Raw genomic sequence first — 18,549 nt, forward strand, 5'->3', positions numbered from 1 at the left:
TTAAGGTAGCTATACAAAAAGTCTTGAAATCAGAGTGATTGCTTTTATTCTTCATTATCAGAATTGTTTTATTATTAATTCCTTCAAACTTTTCAAATAAATTTTGGAATATTCTTGTGTGAATTTACAAAAAGAATCTTGCTGTAATTTTTATTTAATTTTATTATTATTTTTTTAATTTTTGGCTGTGTTGGGTCTTTGTTGCTGTGCACGGCCTTTCTCTAGTTGTGGTCCATGGGCTTCTCATTACCGTGGCTTCTCTTGCTGCAGAGCACAGGCTCTAGGTGTGTGGGCTTCAGTAGTTGCGGCACGCGGGCTCAGCAGCTGTGGCACACAGGCTTAGCTGCTCCGCAGCACGTGGGAACTTCTCGGACCAGGGCTCAAACCCATGTCCCCTGCATTGGCAGGTGGATTCTTAACCACTGCGCAACCAGGGAAGTCCGTCTTACTGTAATTTTAATAGTAACTGCATTAACTGTATGTGAATTTAAAGAAAACCAACATCTTTATTATGTTGAGTTTTCCAATTCATGAACACCATATTTCTCCATTTATTTAGATCTTCTTTGATTTCTTTCATCAGTGTTTTACGATTTTCACAAAATTCGTATTTAATTTTTAAAGTAATCTGAAGTGGTATTTTTGTTTCTACATACTCATTTCTAATATACAAAATGTGACTGAATTTTTTATGTTGATCTGGTATACTGCAACCTTGTTGAACCCACTTATTAGTTCTTTGCACTAAGCAAGGAGTTATGATTTGAAATCAAAAGTACAACCCACCCCCCCAAAAAAACTAGACTTCATCAAAATTTAGAATATTTGCTGTGCAAAAGACCATATGAAGGGAATTAAAAAAAACAAGCCACAAAGTGGAAGAAAATATCTGCAAACTACATATCTGAAAAAAAAAACTAGTATCTAGACTATGTAAAGAACTCTCAAAACACATCAGTAAAAACCCAAACAATCCAATTAGAAAATGGACAAAAGGCATGAAAAGACATTTCACTAGAGTATTTACAGATGGCAAATAAAGGATGTTCCACATCAATAAGCATTTGGAAAATGCAAATTAAAATCACAATGGGATATCACTACACCATCAGAATGTCCTCTCCCCAAACAACAGTGATAATAACCAGTGTTTGCTGAAGATGAAGAGGACCTGGATCACGCACACATTGCTAGTGAAAATGTAAGCTGGTACAGCCACTCTGGAAAACAGTCTATCATTTTCCTGGAAAACTAAAAAGGTACTTACCATATGACCCAGCAATTGCACTCATGCACATTTATCCCACGGTAACAAAAAATTTATCTCATGCAGAAACTTGTAGACAAATGCTTGTAGCAGCTTCATTTGCAACAGCCAAAAACTGGAAACAACCCACATGTCCTTCACAATGGGTGAATGGTTAAATAAACTGTGGTTCATCCCCATTCCATGGAATACTATTCAGCAATAAAATGGAATGAACTATTGATACATGCAACAACTTGGACGGATCGCAAGAAAATCAGACTGACTGGAAAGAAGCCAATTCCCAGAGGTTATATACATACATGATTCCACTTATAAAATTTTTTATTTTCAAAAATTCACATAAGTACAGAAAAGATTCATGGTTACTAGGGTTTAGTGAGAGGAGGTGCACAGAAAGGAGATGATTATGGTTACAAATGAACAACATGAGAGATCCTTGCAATGATGGTCTGTATTTTGACTGTGGTAGTGAATATACAAATCTGCACATGTGATAATACTGTATAACACTAAACACAAACATACACATGTGCTAGTGCAAGTGAAACTGGGAAAATCTGAATATGATCAGTGAACTATATCGGTGTCAATATCCAAGTTGTGATACTGTACAGTTTTACAAGATGTTATCATTAGAGGAAACCGAATAAAAGACACAGGAATCCCTCTGTATTAATTCTTACAACTGCGTGTGAATCTATAATAATCTTAAAAGGTTAATTAACAAAACTGAACACTGTTTAAAGGAGAAGGCAAACCTCAAACTGAGAAAAAAAATTTTTGCAATACATATATCTGATGAAAGATTTGTCTATAATATATAAAAAAATTCCTATGACCCAACATTAAAGAACACAATTTTTAAATGGGCAAATGATTTCAACACTTAACCAAATGAGATACAATGATGGGAAATAAACACATGACAAGATGGTCAGTAACACTAGCTAATAAGGAAATGTAAACAAAATCACAATGAGATGCCACTACACAGCCACCAGAATGACTAAAATGAAGGGCTGATAATATTAAGTGTTGAGAGAGGATGTGGAGCAACTGGAACACACCTCAAGAGGGAATGCAAAACTGGCACAGCCACTTTGGAAAAGACAGTTTGGCAGTTTCTTCAAGTTAAACATACACACTTACCATATGACCCAGCAATCCCACTCCCAGGTATTTACCTAAGAGAAACGAAAACATATGTCCACACAAAGACTTGTACTCAAATGTTCACAGCAGCTTTATTCATAATCACAAGAAGCTGGGAAAAAAAACCTAAATATCCAACTACCAGATAATTCATAAACAAATTGTCATCTACCCACACAAAAGGATACTACTCAATGATAAAAGTAAAGAATGTTACACACACCAACATGGATGAATCTCAAAAGAGATTATTTTACGTGACACCCAGCCAGCCAATAAAGGCTACCTTCTCTATGATTCTAGTTATAGGAATTTTTAGAAAAGTGAAAACTACAGTGACCCCCCCACACACAAAACACAAAAGCTACAGGGATTTTTGGCCAGAAAGGACTGCCTACAAAGGGTCATGAGGGAACTTTTTGGGTTAATGGAAATATTCAGTATCATGATTGTGGTGAAAGAAGCACAACTGTATAATTTATCAAAGTTTATTAACTCCACACTTTAACTTTGTGTATTTTATGTCAATTACACCTCAAAGAAGAGAATTTAAATTTCTAGGGATACTATAAAAACGGATGAGAAGTTACAGAATGGATTTAGCAGTTTACTGAAAACAGTTAAGGTTAAAATTACATATACCTAATATAAGTCATTTTACCCATTTTTATAAGTTAGGAAAATAAGAATCAACATATAATATTTTTATAACACCTTAATTTCTATTAACACATGTAATATGTAACTAAAATGACATTACTGTGAAGGAATCTTTTAAAAACATGGTATTTCTTTATTAATTGTATGTAAAAGGCATGTGATCAACTTTCGTGCTTGGCTTTTTGGAATAATCAAAAATCATACATAAAAATAAAAAATGAGACACTTCACTTTGAGATCAATACACTAAAAGCCTTTTAAATACACATAATATAACAAAAAAAAAGTTCACTGTAAAGAAGTAAAAGAAAAATTAACTTGTTTGCAAATCTCCTCTCAACTCCGAACTGACAAATTTCATTTATTAATGACAGACATTTTCCACTAAAAAGTTGTCTGATTTAAGTTCTACAAGAATATAGGAAATCCAACCCTTTCCCAAATTATTCCACAATTCAAAATCTCCAAGCTTCCTAGGATTCTCTCCTACCAACCCCCCTTCTCCAATGTCTCTTTATTTTTACCCTCTGAGGAGGTCTTACATCCTGGCTCAAAATTTCTCTGACACTGAGAGGTGGGGGTCTATGCCCCTCCCCTTTAATATGAGACTGTGTGACTGTTTACTCAACAGAATATGGCAGAAATGATGTTACAGTTTCTAAGCCCAGGCCTTGTACTTCCGGGCTCTTGAGACATTCACTGCCAAGCTCATGAGGATGTCCAGGCCACATAGAAAGGCCAAGGATAGGTGTTCCAGCTGACGCGCCAACCAACAGCGACTATCAACCACCAGAAGTGAGTGATGTGCAAGTGAGGCAGCCTTTAAGATGACTCCATCACAGTCATCATTTACCTGCAACCACATGGAGACCTCCAAGCAAGACCAATCTGAGCTCAGTCAACCCTCAGAACCAAGAGAGACGATGATTTTTGTTGTTTTAAAGAACTAAGTTTGGGATGACCTGTTATGATACAATAATAACTGAAGCACTCACATATTTCTTTCTGTTCCTAATGGATACCAGGGCCTACAGAAGTAGAAACCACACCAGTCCTTCTTCTCTCCCCACCCCCAACTTGACCAAAAAAAAAACAAAAAAATTGTTCACAATCTATAAGTACTGACGGAAGACACGGTGATATCCAACCCTTTGCACTTTACTTTGGTTTCTGCTCCTCCCCTGAAACAGGCTCAATAAGAACAAACAAGAGGAAAAACATAAGGAGGAATCCCATTCTTTACTCCTAACTCTATCCCAGCAGTGCCAGTAGCAATAAAGGAAACAGGGATATCTAGTCCTGCCTTCTCCATAAGATGCCTTTTGGCATCTCTTTTCCTCCAACCTCCATCTCTTCTTACCCAGCACTCCCTGACAACAGTTACATATACAAACAGGAAAAACAAGACGAAAGAGGGAAAAGCCCAGCAGTCATTGCTCCTCACTAGCTCTCACCATTTGCACCACAGAACCCAACAGTTCTCACTCCCCACTCCCTCAAGCACCACAACCCATTAATAAATTCAGAGGTACCCAATCATGTCTTTAAAAAAAAAAAAAAAAAAAGCCCTCCGAGCTTAAAATTTCCTTATGAACTGGGTCTTGACGTCTTTAAAAGGCATGTGAAACCATACTGCATTGTACAATGCAAGCAAACAGAATGTATCTTATTACCTTCCACAAAATTCAGCCTAATTCTCCACTTTCTAAATACCTCATAGTTGAAGCGGTAAGAATACAAAACCAAGTATAAGCGTCATCTTGTAGACCTCCAAATATACATAATCTAAGTTCACACATTTTTATGGATTCCAATGTGTTTAACTATAAAATCAGTTCAGGGCAGCTTTGTCAAACCAGAACGAGTACCCTCAAAGGGGGCACGTGAGATGGGTTAGGAGGGGGAAACGCAGGGTTGTGGGTAATTTCAGAAGGCTGAAAATTCTCCCCAGTAACTTTTATCTGTTTAATTTGTTTTAATTTTAATATGATAATAAAGATTTAAGATGAACATTCCATGAATCATATGGATAGACACTTTATCACAGTTCACTGTCAATAGAATATCAACCAAAGCTTTTGTTTACAAACCTCCACTAAGTTGTTTCACATTGACGAAAAAGAGCAGAAGCAGACTTAATATGTAAATTAAACATTTTAGCCAAGAGAAGGTGCTATAAAACAAAGGTGAAAATCATTAGTTCATACTGAAAAAGATTAGAAAAATTGAGTTCTTACTAGTATATGCATGCTGAACTCAAAAGAAGTCCATTATAGGAGGCAATACTTTCACAATAAAATAATGATTTAGATCCTGCTACTCAAAAGAATAATTCCAAGATAAGCAGCATTAGTATCATGTCGTTAGAAATGCAAAATCTTAGGTCCCATCCAAGACTTACTACATCAAAATCCCCATTTCAACAAGACCCACAGGTGAATCACATGCACATTAAAATATGAGAAGCACTGGTTTAGAATCAACAAAACACTATCATTCACATCAATACTGCAAATTTGAACTTCAAAAATTTTTATATTTGCTACTGTTTGATATAAGTGTATTTAGGGTTTCATAACTGCCTAAGAGGTAAGTTTAGACTTAGTTTTGGGCCTGAAGATATATATATAAGCAGTATTAATAATTTCAGTCAACATTCTCAATTAACACCTTAAGGACACAAGTTATGTTCTACATTAATTGATTAAACTGAGCACTTCCGGCACTCACAGATAGTGAACTCATAATCTTTGTATTCCGTAAAAGTAACTCTGGTCCTTAATCACTGTTAAAGGGTTCTTCCCACCTAATTTCCTTTTGTAACGCCTGGCATAACCAAACAAATAGTAATAGAATTTTGATGCAGGTAACCACTCTCAGGAGAGGCTACTTCTCACTTGCTGAACACCATCACCATTAGAATGGTCTGGCTGCACCTGTGCGCAGGCACTAGCTAAGCAACTCAAGATCTTGGATACTCTTCATCATCAACCCTTGCTCCTCAAGAGACAGACACATACAGCACACTCCCATTCCTTCCAATCTGGCTTGCTCTCCTGATGGCAGATTTAATTACAAAGGGATCTGGAAGACATATGTCATAACTTTAGGAGGCAAATTTGAAATCTCAAGGGTAGCACTCCCATACTTAACCTAAACTTCACATTCTCCCTTCATCTCCTCACTGTATTATCTGTGCATATGCCTATTTGCTATATTAAAACGTAAGCTCCTTTGAGAACAGAAAACTCCTTTTTGTGTGCTCAATTCACCTCCCATTTTAAAAATAAATTTATTTATTTTTGGCTGCACTGGGCCCTCGTTGCTGCATATGGGATTTCTCTAGTTATGGTGAGCGGGGTGGGGGTGGGGGGGGGGCTACTCCTCATTGCAGTGCGCAGGCTTCTTATTGCAGTGGCCTCTCCCGCTGTGGAGCACGAGCTCTAGGCCTCAGTAGTCATGGCACACAGGCTCAGTAGTTATGGCACACGGGCCCAGTCGCTCCACAGCATATGGGATCTTCCCAGACCAGGGCTTGAACCCGTGTCCCCTACACCGGCAGGCAGATTCCCAACGACTGCGCCATCAGGGAAGTTCCCACCTCCCTACCTTTTACAACTAGCAACCAGCAGGGAATGTAACACATTCTTAACAGGCACTATTAAAGAAAAAGCCCTATTTTAGAATGGCAACCACAATTTTCATACAATTAGAAAGGCTCACCAGTTTCATCACTGAGGCTTAATAAAAATCTCATCTACCACCATAATAATTACTATATTTTGATCGTAGTAAAACTTCCAAATTGAATTTTCTGAAATAATAAATTCAAACACCAGTTTAAAAATCCCACTGAGAGAAAACTACATTTACCTAACACAGACAAGGATCCTTTGTATGTGAATTTTCCAAATGAATGGAAACGTACCATTCTTTAAAATTTATATTTAAAATGTAAATCTTTCTTATAATTGATTATGTAACCCCCTGAAATATTTACAAATGTCTGGGGTTGTTTCAATACAATGGGGAGAGGGAAGACGAGAGTGGGTAGGACGCAGATGAAACAAGGTTATCTGTGAATCAGTAATATCTGAAACTGGGTGATGGACAGGTGTGTTCATTAAACTATTCTACTTCTATATATGTTTGAAATTTTTTATTTAAGAAAATTTACACTATAGTAACCAAAACAATGTGGTACTGGTATAAGGATAAACATAAACATCAAAAGAATAAAACTGTCCAGAAATAAATCCATTCATCCATGGCCAACTGATTTGACAGTGGTGCCAAAACCAATCAATAGGGGAAGAAATAGTCTCTTCAACAAATGGTGCTGGGACTATATCTCCACACGTAAAAGAATAAAGTTTTGGACCCCTACCCCACACTATCTACAAAAATTAACTCAAAATGGGTTATAACCTAAATGTTAGAGCTAAAACAATAAAACTCTTAAGAAGAAAACATAGGTGAATCTTCACACCCTGGCATGACTTAACAGTAGATTTTTAGATAAAATACCCAAAGCACAAGCAACAATAACAAAAATTAGGTCAGCTGGATTGTATCAAAATTTAAAAACTTTTGTAAAAATGATACTATGTCAAGACAGTGAAAAGACAACCCACATAATGGGAGAAAATATTTACAAATCATGTACCTTATAAGGATCAAGTATCCTGAATATATAAACAACTCTTAAAACTCAAGCGAAACAAGCTAATTTAAAAATGAGTAAAGGACTTGCACAGACATTTGTCCAAAGATATACAAATGACCAAGGAATACATAGAAAGATGTTCAACATCATTAGTAACCAGGGAAATGCCAATCACAATGACAATGAGACACCACTTCACAATCACTAGGATGGCTATTAATGGGAAAAAAAAAAAAAAGGAACAGAATTGTTGGCAAAGATATGAAGAAATCAGAACCCTTGTACATTCTGGTGGTGCTGTAAAATGGTGCAGCTGCTGTAGAAAAGTTTGGTGGTTCCTCAAAAAGTTAAACATAGGATGATCTACCACTTCCACTCCTATACTGTACTCAAAAGAACTGAAAACTGGTACTCAAATATCTAGACACAAATGTTCATAGCAGCACTTTTCACAATAGCCAAAAGGTGGAAACAACTGAAACATCCATCATCAGATGAATGGATAAACATTATGTGGTATATATACACAGTGGAATATTATTCAGCCATAAAAACAAAATGAAGTACTGATATATTCTGCACATAGATGAACCTCGAAAACATGCAAAATGAAAGAACCCACACACAAAAGGTTATACATGGTATGATTCCATTTATATGAAATATCCAGAATAGGTAAATCAAAAGACAGTATATTAGTGGTTGCTAAGGGCTCAGAGGAGGACAGAAAGGGAAAGTAACTGCTTAATGGATATAGGAACTCCTTTGGGGGTGACGAAAATGTTTTGAAACTAGACAGAGAAGACTGAACAACACCGTGAATGTACTAAATCTCACAGAATTGTACATTTAAAATGGTTACTTTTATGTTATATGAATTTAACCTCAAAAAAATTTCACAAGGGCTTCCCTGGTGGCGCAGTGGTTGGGAGTCCGCCTGCCAATGCAGGGGATGCGGGTTCGTGTCCCGGTCCAGGAGGATCCCACATGCCGCGGAGCAGCTGGGCCCGTGGGCCATGGCCCCTGAGCCTGCGCGTCCAGAGCCTGTGCTCCGCAGCGGGAGAGGCCACAGCGGTGAGAGGCCCGCGTGCCGCAAAAAAAAAAAAAAAAAAAAAAAAAATTTCACAAAACTGATTACGTGTTTCATACCAACCTGAATGGGAGTAAACTAATATAATTTAGCACTCCAGTCATCATTCAGGAGTGACAAGTTTGTAGGCCTGCAAAAGAATTTTGCTCTTAAACCAAACAACACAATGCCAACTGCTACTTACAAGTCTCTCTAATAACTCCCCTCCATTCTAATTACCAGTCGGCTGAGATAACCAAGTTGTGAAAATTCTAAGTTCAGAGTGAGAATGTGAAAAGAAGACTTACACAGAAAAAAAAAAAAAAAAAAGAATAACTTTAGCAGATACCTATAATGAAAGTGTGACTTTTAAACATTGTGAGCTACACCACAATGAAATGCAGGGTGAACCTCCTCTGCAACCTGGTTTGAAAAGCCATTGTGGAGTTGGAAATCTGAAATATGAACTGGATATTAAATGTAAGATAATTTGTGTTAATTGCACTAGGTGGGATAAGGGTATTATGGTTACATAAGGAAACATTTAGAGAGAAAATGTCAAGATGTCTATAAAATAAAATACATAAAGCAAAAATGAGGACAAAATACTGGTAATGATTAAATCTAGGTGATGAGTATATGAGTTCATTATACAATTCCTTCAACTTTTCTGTGTGCTTGAAATTTTTATAATAAAAAGTTAAAATCTTAAACTTTAATCCCAACATTTCATTTTTTAAGACTTATTAGCTACTAACATGTCTGAAAGAGAAAATCACTTCTCTTTAATTCTTAAGAGAACAATGGATAATCCAGTAAGTATGTGTCTTTTTTCCCCCCTAGGTTCATTCCTGACAAGTAATGCCTTTAAGTAACATCCAACCTTAAGTAAAAGGTCACTGACCTGAAGTGGGGGATTATAAAACAAAATACCAGACAATAGTACTACTGTCCTTGTACTGTTTTACAGGACTTTAAATATTGACTTTGTAAATGCAAGGTAAAATTTTAAGTCAAACCACTTAAAAAAAAATAGAAACAGCATGTATAAACTCTAACCCAAGATAAGAAGGGGGAAAAATAGAAACAAAGCATTGCAGAATTGGCACAAATAAAAAACAAACCAGGATGGCTGAAATAAGATCAAATATATCATTAATCACAAGCAACGTGTAAGTAACTTTAAACTCTTAAAGGTGTTATCAAATTGATTTAGTAAGAATTCAATTTTATGCAGTTTATCCAAAGACCTCAAACAAGTACATAGAAAGGTTAAAAGTTAAAAAAAAAAATTAAATCCTCAACAAAACACCAGCAAACCAAATCCAAGAACATATAACAAGGATTGCACACCATGACCAACTGGGATATATCCCAGGATTGCAAAGTTGGTTCAACATATGAAAATTAATTAACGTAATCCACCATATATAAATAGTATAAGACACAAAAACCACATAATCATCTCACAGATGAAGAGACAGCAATGTAACAAAATCCAACACCCATTCACGAGGCGGGGGGCGGGGGGGGGGGGGGACACACCTAAGACAATGTAAAAAACTGAAAGCTTCGCCCCCATCCCATGATCAGAAACAAGAAAAGAATGTCCATTCTCCCCATTCAATACAACACTGTACAGCAGGATCTAGCCAGAGCTTAAGGTAAGATAAAGAAATAAAAACCATTTAGATTGGAAAAGAAGGAGAAAACTATCTGAACTTGCAGTGGCAGGACCATGTACATAGAAAATCCTAAGGAATCCACATACACAACAAAAAAAAAATTCAAGCTAATATATGAGTTCAGTAAGATTGCAGAACAGATCAATATATAAAAATCAACTGTATTTAAACTGTGTACTAGCAATAAACAATCTGAAAATGAAATTAAAAAATAATTCCACTTATGATAGCATAAAAAAAATTAAATGCCTCAGAATAATTTTTTAGAAGAGTTGCAAATGTTGTACTCTGAGAACTACAAAAAATCATTGAAAGAAAACCTGAAAACCTAAATAAGTGGAAAGACATTCCATGTTCATGGATCTCAAGGCATAACATTGGCAATACTCCCAAAATTAATCTACAGAAGAAATCCAATCTCAATCAAAATCCCAGCTGCCCCCCCCTTTTTTTTTGCAGTAATTGAGAGATTCTAATTGTAAAATCTGTATGGAAATGCAAGGAACCCAGAATAGCCAAAACAATCTCAAAAAAGAACAAAGAGAAATCACACTTCCCAATTTCAAAACTTAATACCAAAGCTGTAGTAATCAAGACAGTGTGATACTGCCATCAGGATAGACATACAGATCAATGGAACAGAACTGAGAGTCCAGAAATAAAATCCTACATATACGGTCAATTGATTTGATCAAGGAATTAGAGGAGTAATAGTCTTTTTTTTTAAATGGTGCTGGGACGATTGAATATCCACACGTGAAGAATGAAGTTGGACCCCTACCTCACACAATATTAAAAAAATTAACCCCAAATGGCTCAAAGGTCTAAATGTAAGAATTAAAACTGTAAAACCAGAAGAAAAATAGTAAATCTTCATGACCTTAGATTTGGTGATTTCTTAGATCTGACACCAAAAGCACAAGCAGCCAAAGAAAAAATAGATAAATCGGGCTTTTTAGAGACTTTTGTTCTACAAACGACACCACCAACGAAGTGAAACAACAACCTCCTATGGGAGAAAATAATGACAGCCCAGAGAATGGGAGAAAATATTTGAAAATCGTATCTGATAAAGGATTTGTATCTAGAGTATATAAAGAACTTATTCCTCAATAATAAAGAACTCAATTTTAAAATGGGCAAAGGATCTGAATAGACAGTTCTCCAAACAAGACATACAAATGTCCAATAAACACATGAAAAGATACTCAACATCTTAAGCCATCATGAAGTGCAGACCAACCAAAAGTCACAATAAGATACCACTTCACACCTACTAGAATGGCTATAATCAAAAAGTCAGATGATAACGAGTGTTGATGAGGATGTAGAGAAACTGAAACTCTAACACACTGTTGGTTAGAATATAAAATGGAGCAGCAGCTTTGGCAGTTCCTGGAAAAAAAGTAAAACTACTTGGCAGTTCCTAAAAAAGTTAAACATAGAGTTACTCTACGACCCAGCAATTTCACTCCTAGGATAATACACCCCAAAGAATTGAAAACACAAGTCCACACAAAAACTTATATACGGATTTTTTTAGCAGTATTATTCGTAACAGCCAAAAAGTGGAACAACCTTGAATCCATTAACTGATGTATGGACAGGTAAATAAAATGTGGCACACCCATACAATGAATTCTTAGAACATGTGATTCTAGACTTAGAAAAAATTCCAACTACTACAGTAGCATCAATCACATCTATTAGTTTCATCAGAGCTCAGTACCCAAAACCTAATGACACAAATTTAATTAATACAGTACTTACTGTATTTTCAGAGACTGTTTATATAAAGTTTACAGTACGAAGGAAGTTTCAAAAACAGAAAAAACAAACATTATTTTAAATCTCAATAGAAAGTATCTTTCTATCACCAAAGGGAGATTTGAAAACCAATGATTCTAAACAATGACTGCTACCTGGGTGAAAAGTAGGGATTCCTCTGAAAAAAATATACCTGAAATTTTATATACCATGTCTGAAATGGGAAGGAATGAAACATTAAATCATCACTGTTTTCACTTTAAACAGACAGGCTATGAGACAGGCAGTTATTCAACTAAGGTTAAGTGAGAAAAAATTTTTAAAGAAATTCTGGCACTGACTGACCTATGGACAACGGCTGTCATTCTTCTATTCTCCCTCCCTTGTTAAACTGTTCCTCTTTAACAGTTGCTTCACCAGTAAAGATCCTTTGGGAAGTCTACATTTTGGAGTAGCAGGATTTCTTAAATCAGCTAGTGCAGCACAGTTTAAAAAAAAAAACAAAACCAAACCGCAGGTTCTGAGGTCTGGTTTGGCTTAACAGCTGAGAGGCTCTAAGCCTCAAGCACATTATTATGCTAAATCTGTTTCCTCTTCTATGTGTTACAAAGTAGTTCTTTTATCTTTATACCTTTCCCTTCCTCCAGATTCTCAAACTGGTTACAGCATAGTTATTTCTTCTACATTAAGTGTCTTCATTATTAAAATTATGTAAATACTGTGATTACTGCTAGAGCAAGTAGTATACTGTGATTATTTCAATAGTTCAAAATACCTGATTTGAAATTTCTTAACAGTACATATTTGACACAAGGCATAAGTTAGAAAGGGAGGGAAAAAGGAGTCATTTGTGTGTCACTAACTAAAACATTTGAATGCTGCTGTAATGTCTTTAATTTTTCTCCCTGGTCTCCCCCTCTGTTATATATTATCACAAACTAATAACCAAATCGCAATTAAGGCCTCATCCTTTAATAACAGCTACTTTTAATAATGAGAGAGAGTTAAGTTGGTCAGACCATCTTGAAAAAAAGTTTTCCTACATTAACAGCAACCAAAACTATAAGACACCTAGGAATAAACCAAACAAGAAATATCCTAAAGGTTCAACTGAAGAAAATAAAGTTTTACTGATAATTAACCAAATAAAGAAGCATGTCATGTTACTAATTTGTTCATCACTACATTTCAGCACCTAGAACAACAGCTGGCACTTAACTGCTTAAACAGACAATATATTTCTTGAAGGGAATGATTCAATACCATAAAGATGTAAGTGTACCAAATAATCTAAAAACTTAACAGGACTCCCAATTAAAATCAGTCCCAACAGACTTTTAATAGACCTTGATAAACTCACCAATTACATAAAAAAATTTAAAAATCATAAGTGGGTAAAATATCAAGAGCATGAACATACCCACAAATGTCTTAAGTTGTCCTCTGAGTGCTTCTCAAACATTCTAAGCACCTGTTGGACAAACATGAATGGAAGTCAAAAGGCTTGGGAAATGTCTCACAAATGCCTAAATCTGGTTTAGGAACCCCTAAATAAACAGTTCTCAGAGTAGTTTCCCCCAACACAATTCAGAGGGTCTAAACTAATTCAAGAGGTCAAAACTATTTTCAACATAGTACTATGAGGCTATTAGCCTTTTTTTCATTCTCATTTCCTCACAACTGTACAGTGGTGTTTTCCAGAGGCCACACGATCTGTGATATTGCTACAGGTTGAATCACAAGCAGACAAGAATCAAGCTATCTTCTACTAAGCCAGATAGTAAACGTTTACAAAATGTTTACCACCACTCTCTTCATAAATTTTTGAAAATGATTATTTAACAGTGTTATGTTAATGTGATGTTATTTTTACTTTTAAATCAATATATTTAAAGAACTTTTCAGTTTTAATTCGTAATATGGTAAGTACTAATTGACCTAACCCACATAAACAAAAGCCTTTTGGGTTCCTTAGCAATTTAGGAGTGTAAGGGGGGTCCTAGGACCAAAAAGTTTGAGAACTGCTTTTCTAACCTAAGCAGACACTCAGTTCCTCAGTTAAACAATGCTTTGCCCAACATATAGATCAACTGCCAGATTGGAATAAACTTAGAAGGCTAAGTAAAGCACAACTAGTGGGCAAGTAACATCAAAAGTAGCTACATCGGGATCCCCCGGTGGCGCAGTGGTTGAGAGTCTGCCTGCCGATGCAGGGGACACGTGTTCGTGCCCCAGTCCGGGAAGATCCCACATGCCACGGAGTGGCTGGGCCCATGAGCCATGGCTGCTGAGCCTGCGCGTCCGGAGCCTGTGCTCCACAGCGGGAGAGGCCACAACAGTGAGAAGCCCGCATACCGCAAAAAAAAAAAAAAAAAAAAAGTAGCTACATCAGCTCCCCAGAGATCACCAGTAGAGAAGGCAGAAGAGGTTTCTATAAGCTAACAAGTTTATCATCTGCTTTCTTATTCATTTATGGCAAACTAGGACTTCTTCCTTTCCTTCCACATATTGATTACCTAAAGTATAAATGTAGGAACAAGGTAAGCCAAGGGAACTCTCAGATTATACATCTTTTTTTCTTTTTTGATCTAATGTATGCAGATAGTTTATTATTAATTCAAATATAGTCAAATAAGAAATAAATTCCTTTGTTGAACTAGACTATTTGAACTATTTGCCACTTGGACTACTTCCTCTCTGGGATGCTTTAGAGTACCTGCTATGCTCACAGCTCCTCTGGACAGGTTCCTTAAGCAGATCACCATGCTTTCTATCCCAGGAGAGGGACCCGATACCCTGATCATACCTGGCTAGGATGAATATCTGACACCAGGACAAAAACCTAAAACATAGGCAGCTGTCTCAGAGATAGCCAGAACTCCCCCAAAAGGAGGAATTTTGCCAAGAATAATAGGAGCATTATGTGTAGTTAAAAACAAAGAGCTACTATACTAGCTCACCACCAGCATAGAGAATCATAGCTGAAGATACCTATACTCAATCCTGAAAGACCTCCTAATTCCTGAATGACATCCCCACCTTCATGTCTGACTGTGAGATAGGTGAAATAATGATCTTCCTTCCCTCTATATCCTTTGTGAGGGGGTATAGATGTATTAATCCCATTTATTAAGGTAACATACCACATTCCTTACAACCTGAAAAATGTAACTACCACACTTGGGGGATTAAAAAAAAGGATCAGAATGAAGAATTGGAGGCTAATTGTGAAAAACTAGATAATCAGGATCATTTTTTCTCTGCACACATCAATAAGAGAACATTCATCGTGTTATATAAATGGAAATGGTAAGATATTGCTACAGCACACAAGATCCCATAAGATATGGTCCCATTATGTAAGCTGATTACTGGGAAGGTTATAGGAAGAAATGAAAATATTGGCCTTACATTTTGTCTATATGATCTGTGAATATTAAATCCTACCCCAGTCAACTGAAAAAGGCAGGAAAACTGAACACCTATCAAAGTCTCATTCTCAGAATTTCACAAGCTGAAACAAGATTCTAGAACTCAATGTTTAAACAAAGGTCAGTCACTGGTAAAACATATGTAATCCGAATAAAATTACTCAGATTAGATAGTAAAATCTAAATTTAAATAAACACTGAGTGGCTAAAAATTTTAAATAACGATATAAGGATTAAAACACTCAAGTATTTTATGTTCTTTCCAAGAACTGAAAAGTGGCTCAAGGCCTTAACTTGATAGCTAATAAGCAGGTGCTCATTTCTCACCCAGTTCTTCCTGAGCAGAAACATGTCTGGCTTAGGACAGCTCAGAAGGGAAGGAGAGGTGGGAGGAGTCCACGAAGCATTAAAAAACAAACAAAAAAATTTGATATTGGCTTATGAGAAAGTGTGTTTTTCCATTACACTGCCACCATTTTTCCTTCAATACGAGACAAAAAGTAAACACTGCAGATTTAGTCGGAAAGGAAAAAAAACCCAGTAGCATTCCTTCTATACTATCAAACCAATCATTTAACAGGCTCTAGTGTTTGCAATTTAAACTTTATGTCATCCAGGAAAACCTTTATGAATTAGCAAAAGACTTTCACTTTTCTCTAAAAATACACACACAAAAATAAATCTCTCCTCTGAATAGCTTTTTTCCAATGTGAAAGAGCTTGAAAAAAAACAACTGTAGCTAAAATAACATATACATAAATTTTTAATCTAAAGAACAAACTTCTGTAATTCTGATCCAAACAAACCAATTGTAAAACACAAAACGAGGGCTTCCCTGGTGGCGCAGTGGTTAAGAGTCTGCCTGCCGATACAGGGGACACGGGTTCGTGCCCTGGTCTGGGAAGATCCCATGTGCCGCGGAGCGGCTGGGCCCATGAGCCATGGCCGCTGAGCCTGTGCTCCGCAGCGGGAGAGGCCGCAACAGTGAGAGGCCCGCATACTGAAAAAAAAAAAAAAACACAAAACGAAAAAAAACCCCACAAAACATAATTTTAATTAGAATCAGTGAAATCAGAAAACTGACTAGACAATTGATAATATTTAAGAAATCACTGCTAGTATTCCTTAGGCTTAATGATGACATTGTGATTGTGTCTTATGTTGTGTTCCTGTGGTTGTTTTTTTCCCTAAAGTATTTATCTTTCAGATACACCTGAAAGATTTACACATGAAAGGATTTTGAGAGTTCTTTACCATATCCAGCAGAGATGAAACAGGGCCAGTCATGTGAACAATGGTCGAAGCTGGGTAACTGGTACAGGAAGCTTTATTACACTCATCTCTATTTCTTGTATAAGGTCGAAGAAAAAAAGTATCCTAGGCACCAAAACATCCTGTCAAAAGCATAGAAATTTCTCTCCCACTAAATCACCCCAGAATTCTGCTTCTTTCTTCTTATTTATCTGCTTTGATTAACAATAAGTTCTATTCTTGAAACCAATTAACTTCCTCCAAAAGACCTGTAACTGAAATACAAGACTCACCTTGGTGTCTTTTTAACGCCATTCATCAGATAGGTGAAGGCCAGTGAGGACACAACCCAGGATTCCAACTCACAACTGGTAATCTCATTTTAACTTCAAGACCACATATCCGTTTTGAGTCAAAATGAACTATCACAGGTTGTTTTTGTCTTCTGAATTTCTCTTACTATCCCCAGTATTTGGACTAAGTTTGGTGAGTAGTACAGCAAGGTGAAAAGTAACAAATGTTGTTCACTCCCAGGAAGTAAAACCCTTTCAATGAAAAGGGGTAAAGAACTCAACCGAATATGACACCCAGAAATGTTCCAATAATCTCGGGGTACGCAACTCTACATACACCCTTACGGCTCCCTCGCCTCAGAAGTCTTTTAAATGGTTTTGAAAAGACCGACCCTGGTTGGTTTGTTTCATCTCCTCCTCCTTTCTTAGGGGAGGTGCTAGAGAGCAAAGAAATGACCAAAAGGCCGGAAGAAGGAACGCGAAAAGCATGGAGTCTGGACAATCAGCCCTTAAGTAATTGAAAGCTGTACCCAAATTAAATGAAGTTAAAGGGAGCTTGCTGCTACGCTCCTCCCGGTAACTCCAACGCACCTGAGCGGCTCAGAGGGTGGGAACACCTGGCTGGAGACAGAGCGGATCCCAACTCCCTCTCTCGCCAAGAATTCATAGGTACAAAGACATAAAAAGAACTCTTCCTGACCCCCAGCAAGAGTAGCGCCACGAAAACAACTCCCAACCTCCAGGCCACGCTGGCTGAGCCGCCCCTGACCCCGCGAGGCCGCGAGCCCTGCCCCGCGGGGCCTCGAACCCCAAACGACTGCCCCTATCCTCAGGCCGGACACCCCTTCTCCCGGGCCGGGCGAGGGGGGGCAAAGGGACAGAGTCTCGGCTGGGAACCCGCCCGCCGCTGAGGCCCTCCGCGCCCGCCCGGTACTGGGGTCTCGGGCCCGCGCCACCCACTGTGGGCCCCGGCCGGTGCCCCGCGGGGCCGCTCTCGAGCCTCGACCCCGGTCCGCCGCGCGCCCACGGGACCCGCGCGCCCCCCTCAGCCGCGCCGGCCGCCGCCGTTGAAACCCCGACACTGGCTACCTGTCTTCGCTCTTGTTTTTCTGCTTCTTTCCCATCGTGTGTCAGCGGCGCTCGTAGCCCCAGCCCCTCTATTCGGTCTCTCACAGACCCACTGTCCCCCGGCCGACTTCGGTCTCCGCTCGGCTCCGTGCCCCACCGCGGTGCCGCCTCTCGCACCCGGCTCTCCACAGACCCGCGCACTGGGACAGGGCACATATGGTGTGAGCTTCGAGTGCG

At 37.8% G+C, this 18,549-nt stretch overlaps 1 protein-coding gene across 1 annotated transcript in view; it reads right to left on the reverse strand.

The window, feature by feature from the left end:
• EIF5B (eukaryotic translation initiation factor 5B) overlaps nucleotides 1-18,540 on the reverse strand; it is a 66,910-nt gene extending 48,370 nt beyond the window's left edge. Inside the window, exon 1 of the mRNA XM_065890970.1 lies at nucleotides 18,334-18,540. Within this exon, the coding sequence (XP_065747042.1) occupies nucleotides 18,334-18,368 (35 nt within the window). The 5' untranslated portion in view covers nucleotides 18,369-18,540. The remainder of the gene's footprint in view (nucleotides 1-18,333) is intronic.
• Nucleotides 18,541-18,549: the final 9 nt, after the last annotated feature.

The sequence above is a fragment of the Phocoena phocoena genome, chromosome 14 (genome assembly GCF_963924675.1).
Source record: "Phocoena phocoena chromosome 14, mPhoPho1.1, whole genome shotgun sequence".
Lineage (NCBI taxonomy): Eukaryota > Metazoa > Chordata > Mammalia > Artiodactyla > Phocoenidae > Phocoena > Phocoena phocoena.